This window comes from Terrapene carolina, unplaced genomic scaffold (assembly GCF_002925995.2).
Source record: "Terrapene carolina triunguis isolate 2854851 unplaced genomic scaffold, T_m_triunguis-2.0 Scaffold31, whole genome shotgun sequence".
Taxonomy (NCBI): Eukaryota; Metazoa; Chordata; order Testudines; family Emydidae; genus Terrapene; species Terrapene triunguis.
The window spans coordinates 8731993-8740023 of record NW_020664382.1 but is presented as its reverse complement, the minus strand read 5'-3'; the positions used below and the strand labels follow the sequence as shown (position 1 = coordinate 8740023).

The 8031-nt window shown below is 49.3% G+C and overlaps 1 protein-coding gene across 1 annotated transcript in view; it reads left to right on the top strand.

The window, feature by feature from the left end:
- Positions 1-624: 624 nt before the first annotated feature.
- LOC112118628 (protein eva-1 homolog C) overlaps positions 625-8031 on the top strand; it is a 65542-nt gene continuing 58135 nt past the window's right edge. The window contains exon 1 of the mRNA XM_024217017.2: positions 625-751. Coding sequence (XP_024072785.2) covers positions 625-751 — 127 coding nt within the window. The remainder of the gene's footprint in view (positions 752-8031) is intronic.

Here is an 8031-nt window from a genome sequence, read left to right as displayed (position 1 = left end):
AGAAAAGTGTGGTGCTCGCTTCGGTGCCAAGGGGCGGAGGGGGGTTCTGGGAAGGCTTGATTGAGCTTGGTGAAGACACCCGGGGGACATGTACCCACGCGAGGTAAAGCGTGCGCGTGTGAGGGCAGGGGCTCTCCTGTCAGACAGACGGGGACGCCGCGCACGGGTGCGACCGAGCCCGCCACACTGTGGCTAGGACGGAGCGCTGAGCTCAGCGCGCGAGGAAGCAGCGATGTGTGTGAATCCGGAGGGAGGTGCCGGGCCCTAGAAATGCCCAGCCGGGGGTGGAGAGAAGGGGGGGGGCACTTCGGGATTGACTCCCGCAGGCTCTCACGGTAGCCGTGCCTTGGGGAAAGGCTCGTCCCTTCCCCTCACACACACATACGCAGCAAAGCGCTGTGCCAGGGACTAGTAATTGCTGGGACTTCCTCTTGGGGGAAACTGCGCGGAGGCGTGGGCTCGGTCACGGCGGCTCTCGGCTCCCTCCTCCCCGCTGGTGCTGTAGTACCGGGAAGGACGGGGCGCTTGCAAGGGAGGTGGCTGCTGGGGAGGATGCGCTGCCAGCTGGGGGCCGGGTTCATCATGTGACTCTCCCGGGCTGCAAAGACCCCCCCCCCCCGCACCATGAGTGAACTGGATGCTGGGCAGCATCCAAGCCGGAGACAGGTAGAGCCCGGGCTGCTTCTCAATCTCCTGTACTGCGTGTTCCTAGTGGGGACCAAGGAAATCGAGGCTCTGACAGACTTCTCAGGTAAGGCAGCATGGCCATGCCCAGCCCAGGGCTGGCAGAACCCTCCTGGGGCTGGGAGGAGACAGGGACACTGAGTAACAGGTGGGCACCTCACTAGCATGCACTGGGGGGAAGGGCGTAGTTTGCCGGCCTGCCCAACAAGCAGGATGCATGGCCAGGATCAGGGGGTGTGCCTAGGAGGGGCTCCTCAATACAGTGCGTGCCCAGCACTGGCTCATCAGCAAGGTGCATGTCCAGGATTAGGGTGCCCAGCTCTGAGCTCAGCGGGATATGTGTACAGGGTGTGTGCCCAGCAGGGATGTGTGCATAGGATTAGGGTGCATGTCTAGGAGTAGTTAGGTGAATGTCTGGGAGGGGCTCATGAACAGAACATGTGCCCAGGGTTATGGTGCACCCTGGAGTGGTTCCTCACTAAGGTGCATGCTGGGGATTAGAGTGCATGCTCTGGTATAAAGGTATAATGATAGATAGATAGATAGATAGATAGATGAGAAGACTGGGACATTTTACTTTGGCTAAATTGTCTGATTTACATTTTCCATTTGAGCTATTCAGGTCATAAAGGATGATTTTGGAATCAGTGAAACTTCTAACTGTTACCATTGCTTTAGAAATCACATTTAGGAATTCAGTTTTAGCCTTTGGGCCTGCACTGGGCATAGATGTTAGCTGTACAAAGCCCACACTTCGGGCTGGTCCACACTGGGGCGGGGGATCGATATAGGAAACGCAACTTCAGCTACGAGAATAGCGTAGCTGAAGTCGACGTTTCCTATATCGAACTAAATTTACTTACTTCGGGTCCACGCGGCGCAGGCAGGCTCCCCCGTCGACAGCGCTTCCTCCTCTCGGCGAGCAGGAGTTCCGCAGTCGACGGGGGAGCGCTTTTGGGATCGATCTGTCGCGTCCAGATGAGACGCGATAAATCGATCCCAGAAGATCGATCTCTACCCGTCGAATTGGGCGGGTAGTGTGGAACAGCCCTTAGACACAGGGCAAAGATTAGTCAAAGGGAGAACACTGGCTACCTCTTCAACACAGATCAGTTAAAAGGAGAGACCCATTAACTCTGTAGCATCAAGCAAGATCATGCCCATCCTGACAGGCTGTTAGGCCAACACCACAAAAGTTAATAAGAGCATGATTCAGACCTTCTGGTGCTGTAGAATTACTCAAAGAGGAGGACATAGGAAGAGGGAGTTAAGGGTTCCAGGGAAGTGGCATGGGAAGCAGTGTGACAACTTTAATTATTCAGTACCATCAATCTCCTTTCAAATAAAACTATGAGAACACAATTTGGTAGTGAGTAAGGGCCTGTGCCAAAGTCCATGGGAGTCAGTGGAAAGACTCTCACTGACTTCCATGGACTTTGGATCAGGCCCTAAGTGAAGATATCATACAAGGTCAGTTCTGAGAGTAGTGGACACACCAGTCCCCCATCAAAATGACATGAGGCTGATAATGCAAGGGAACTATTTAATAATGCAAAATTTAAATAGCTTTGGAAATTGTACTGATGCTGCTGCTTATTTTCAGCAGAAAGAAGGGACAACATTTCTATTGAAGATTATTATTTCTGTTTAATTTCTTTTGTTATATGACATAGGACATTTCATAGTTGTTATGAAAGTACTTAGAAGATCAGCTGTTTGCCTTTGCATATTTAATAATATGCTTAGTATTCCCCTCATAGTTGCAACTTTACGAAACTGTAAGCCAATGTTTTCTCCTATGGCAAAAGGTAAACCTCACAATTAAAAAGCAGAGTCTAACTTTCCAAATCCTAATCAGGTGCACTGGGACAAAGTTAATACATCATCAATAATATTAATACATTATTATAAATATTAACATAGTTAATGTTAATACTCTTTAAAATGCTGGTGGGTGGTTGTGCAGAGGCTGGACATGTTTATTTTCTCAAATGTAGGAAACATAGTTTGTACTATTGTTTCAAATTGAATAAAAGTGAAAATCCTTTTCCTGAACAAGCATACCTAAATTGTAGAGAACAAAATAACAGATTTATATGTTATATTACTACCCTTAGATTCCTTTCACATGTAAAAGGCTTTTAAATACTTGTTATCTTACTCTTAGGTGTTTTGTGGCTTGACTCCCAGTTATTGGTAGTAGTACTGGAGTTACTAATGTAACTGTATATAAGTAAGAAAAAAAAATAATAATAGAGTTCACATTTTCCATTTCTAATAGCAACTGAATTCAAAAATATCCCCAGATCCTCTCACAAAAGATTATTCAAACTTGAAATTAAGTTATTTAGATAAGGAAATCCAAGATAAATTTCAAAAGTACTTATGTATTCAGTATTTCATTGTTCATAGAGCTATCCAAATAAATGAAATGAATCAAGACAATTCCCCCCCCCCGAAACCCAGAATCCAGCATTACAAATATGCCATACAGACAACTGTGTAAGTAAAATGTAGAAGAGCCTCTTAAATTTCAATCTATTGCCAGCAGGAACTGGTGACATTTGTAGGCATTACAATCTGCTCACATTTTTTCTTAATGGAGGGATGTAATCCGTAGTGATAAAGAAAAAAATCAAAATGTTAACGATCCCTTTAAGGGAAAAAAGAATGCTATCCAGAACAATCCAAGCAGGTTTTTCACTAGCTCGGAATTAGTGAAACTTACAACAGGTAGTGCAGGCCAAAAGCTGTCAGAAAATTCTCAAGAAGTAAGATGAAACCTGTAAATGCCATCCTGAGTCTGCTTAAAACTAATATACCTGTTATGGGGCTGCAGGCTATGCAACAGCAAACACAAGTACTGAGCTTCTAAAGTTGCTGACTTTCCTTATACTTTCCCTTCCTTCCTCAGCAAAAGCACACAGTAGATTTTCTTAAGCCTTGTTGAGTTTGTGAAAACAAATCTGCCTCTTTTAAAGAGACAGTACACTATTGGCACAAAGACTCGTAAGAAACAAAACAATCTCTCTCTGGCAGAGGTGACCCGTGCCTGCTGATAGGCTCCCCTCCCCTCCCCCCGCCCATGTGTCCCCTCTGCTCTCAAGGACAGATGTTAAAAGAAGCTGTGCTGATTTACATCAGCTGAGGAGCTGGCTCTCAGTGTTTTGTAATCCACATGCATGTTCACTTTTTGGTAGGGTGACCAGACAGCAAGTGTGAAAAATCGGGACGGGGTGGGGGGTAATAGGAGCCTATATAAGAATAAACCCCCAAAGTCGGGACTGTCCCTATAAAATCGGGACATCTGGTCACCCTACTTTTTGGAGAAGGTGAATCTAACAGCAAAATCTCCATGCGGCCTGGTGCGCATTTCCTTTTAAAACCATGTCACAGCAAAAGAAACTGAAAGAGTCAAGGGGTCATTTAAGTGTTCCGTACAGTTGGATCCAGTAGTGAGAGATTAGTGATGCACACGGAGTTGGAAGGAAAGTTGCTTAAGCTTTTTCTCTTCTTCACAGATCTTGAGCTTTTATACTCAGATTATCAGGTGGCATACTTTCTTGGTTCACTGATCTTTTCACTCTATGTGATTCTAGCATCAGATCTCTACCTCAGCAGCCCCAAACTGGGCTGTCTCTCTCTCCTCCTTCTCCTGGCATTCTGATGATTTCCTCTAATCACTTCCCAGCCTGCTGTGAGAGCCTGCATGAAACAACAGTACATTTACCCTTTCCCTTTTTAAATACATTAAATTGTGCTGTCAGTACTAACCTGGAAATTGTTCAGTCGTTTGTTGGTCACAGGACCTAATTCTCCCCGCCAGGGGCGGCTCTATGTATTTTGCCGCCCCAAGCACAGCAGTCAGGCGGCCTTCAGCGGCACACCTGCGGGAGGTCCGCTGGTAACGCAGATTCGGCGGCATGCTTGCGGGAGGTCCGCCGGTCCCACGCCTTCGGCGTACCCGCCGCCGAATTGCCGCCGAAACCGCTGGACTGGCGGACCTCCCACAGGCATGCCACCGAAGGCAGCCTGACTGCTGCCCTCATGGCGACCGGCAGGGCGCTCCCCGTGGCTTGCCGCCCCAGGCACGCGCTTGGTGCAATGGAAAGATACACAAAAGAACAATAAGAACGAGGAGTACTTGTGGCACCTTAGAGAATAACAAATGTATTTGGGCATAAGCTTTCGTGGGCTAAAACCCACTTCATCGGATGCATGCAGTGGAAAATACAGTAGGAAGATATATGTACACAAAGAACATGAAAAAATGGGTGTTGCCATACCAACTATAACGAGACTAATCAAAAGACTTTTCTTTTTGCTGTTACAGACTAACACAGCTACCACTCTGAAACAAAAGAACAATGACATTTTAGGCAAAACAGGGAAGGTAGGGGTTTATTTTTTAAAAAGTGTTCCTGGTCATTTTCGAGAGGGTCGCTACAGTAGCTCAATGGCCTGCAGAACTATCCTGCTTTCTCCATACCTTACAGGGCCAGCCCAAGCTGCTTACCACAGCCTTGACACGGTAGAGGCCCGAGACTATACCAGGGTCAAGGCAGTCATCTCACATGTTTTTGATATCATCACCAAAATCCACTGACAACGTTTCTACCAGGAAAGATTTCCCCAGGGTGCCCGTCTGCAGGCTATGGCCCAGCACCTTAAGGAACACTGCTGGAGGTGGCTTCAACTCGAAAAGCAAACTGGGGAGGCAGATCGCCGAACAAGTAGAGTTGGAGCAATTTACACAGATTCTCCCCACCAGCAGCTGGGAATGGGTGTTATGACACCAGTGGGGCCTTGGCCGATGCAATTAGGTTGGTGGAAAACTTTCTGGGGGCAGGTGGCACCACAAGAGCTGGGTGGTGACCAGAAGGCCCTAGACACAGGGTCTCCCTGCCCCGGGGATCCAGAGACTACTGAGGGCAGCATGCCTCAGTGAATTCGGGATTCTACCCTGACCTGCAACCGTTACCCAGCCACAGCTTGGATGGGACCCTGGGAGTCTGGGCTCAGGGGGCTGAGCACCCCAAGGAGAAACCCAGCCCTGATGGGGAACCCATGGGGACACCCCACTGCCAATGCTGGGAAGGGATAGAGCGAGCCCCCCGACCAAACCCTGCTTCTTGTGCGAAAGGCCAGGCCATTTCTGTCAAGAGTTCCTCTACATGGACTGCTCCTATGGGCAGGTCTGGATGGCGGATACCCAGGCCAGAAAGAAAGGGCCAGACAAAATGGTAATTCCTGTGCAGGTTAATGGGGTGGCTGTGCTGGCGTTGATAGGTTCTGGGTGTAGTCAGACAATGGCCCGAGTACATCTAGCCAGGCTGGGAGACAACCTACACACCATCTATCTACAGTATGTCCATGGAAATATACACCCATACCCCACTAGGGAAGTGCAGCTCATGATAGGTGAACACTCAAGGAAAGTGTGGGTCAGGGTAGCCCCTGCACTAGCTTACCCAGTGATTCTGGGTCAAGACCTGGAAGATTTTAAGAAGATTATAAAATCCTGGGATAATGACCTGCTGAGGGAAGAAGACCCCCAGGGAGGGACCCCCGAATCCCTGGGGTCAGGAAACCTAGCTTGAGTCAGGGATGAAGAGGACCCCAAAGAGAGCCTATCACAACTGGAACCACCACCAGGGAGGCAGAAGGCCCCCCAATCTCAAGACTGGGATTTGCTGATGGCCAAAATACATTTTATAAGTGCGCAGGAGGAGGACCTGACTCTGAGACGGGCATATGAGCACCTCGTCACAGGCGTGAACTGGGAAGTGACAGACCCATGGCTGCTGCAACTATGCCCTCACTTTGAGCTATGGGAGGAGAGAATGTACTGGATGGCCAAGAATGCCCAAACAGGAGAAATACGGGTGCTAGAGATGGCACATACAATACCCTGTGTGGGTCAGACTGGGCAAGAGAAAACCTTCAACTAGGTAACCCTTAGGTTTTACTGGCTGGGGATACATGGAGAAGTCAAGGATTATTGTGTGTCATACCCCGAGTGCCACCTGACCAGGTCCACAATACTTCTGAAAGCCCCGCTCGTCACCCTCCCTGTGGTTGGGACCAACTTCGAAAGAATCGGCATGGGTCTGGTGGGACCGCTCGAGAAGACGACAACCGGGTACCAGTACATTCAATGATAGTGGACTAAGCTGAGGCCATCCCCCTTTGAGCTAGCACAGCCACTCACATCATCCCCGACCTGCTGAAGCTATTCACCCGGGTCAGGGTACCAAAGGAGATCTTAACCAATCAGGGGAGCAATATGACATCAAAATTGACGAAAGAGCTATGTGATCTCTTAAAGATTAAGACCTTAAAGATGTCAGTCTATCACCCTCAGATGGACAGGCTAGGGAGTGCTTCAATAAAGCCCTAAAAGGGATGCTGAGGAAGTTCATCGCCTAGGACCCACGACATTGGGATCAGTTGGTCCCCCTCCTTTCTACTATCCGTGAGGTGCCTCAAGCTTCCATGGGGTCCTCAACATTTGAACTTCTGTATGAGAGACTACCCCATGGGGTGCTAGACCTCCTCCAGGGGATATGGGACGAGCAGCCACCACTTCAACACAGTGTGGTCCAATACATAATCTGCCTGCAAGAGGATTTGGAGAGGTTAGGGACATTTTCCCTGGGAAAACTTGCTGCAGGCCCATGAGGACCAAGAATGAGCCTACAACAGAGGGGCCCGGATGAGAGAGTTCAGGCCCACGGATAGGGTCCCGCTGCTTCTTCTGACCTCAGAGTTGAAACTGATGGCTCAATGGCAAGGCCCATTCAAGGTGCTAAGGAAGGTAGGGGCAGTTAATTATGAGATACGTCAGCCCAGAAAATGATGGGAGATACAAATTTACCATGTCAACCCGCTAAAAGCCTGGCTTGAGTGGGAGAGCCTCCTTATAGCATCATCTCTGCCCGAGCTGGAACTCAGCTCACACATGCCCCCAGGACAAGACACTGGACTGATTCCACTGTGAGAAGACTTTCAGCCGGAGTAAGAGCACCAGCTGTGGCAGTTGGTGGAAGCCTTCGCCTCGGTGTTCGCTGCGCTACCGGGGCATATGCACCTGGCACAACATCACAGATACCAAGCCAGGGAAAAAGGTCCGGGAGAACCCCTGGCTCCTGCCAAGGAAGATGTGTGAGGCAGTCCACTAGGAACTGCTGACAATGTTGAAGTTCGGGCAGGGCTGGCTCCAAGTTTTTTGCTGCCCCAAGCAAAAACATTTTCCCACGCCCCTCTCCGGCCCCGCCCCAACTCCGCCCCTTCCCTGCCCCATTCCAACCCCTTCCCCAAATCCCCACCCCCACACAGCTCACCTCC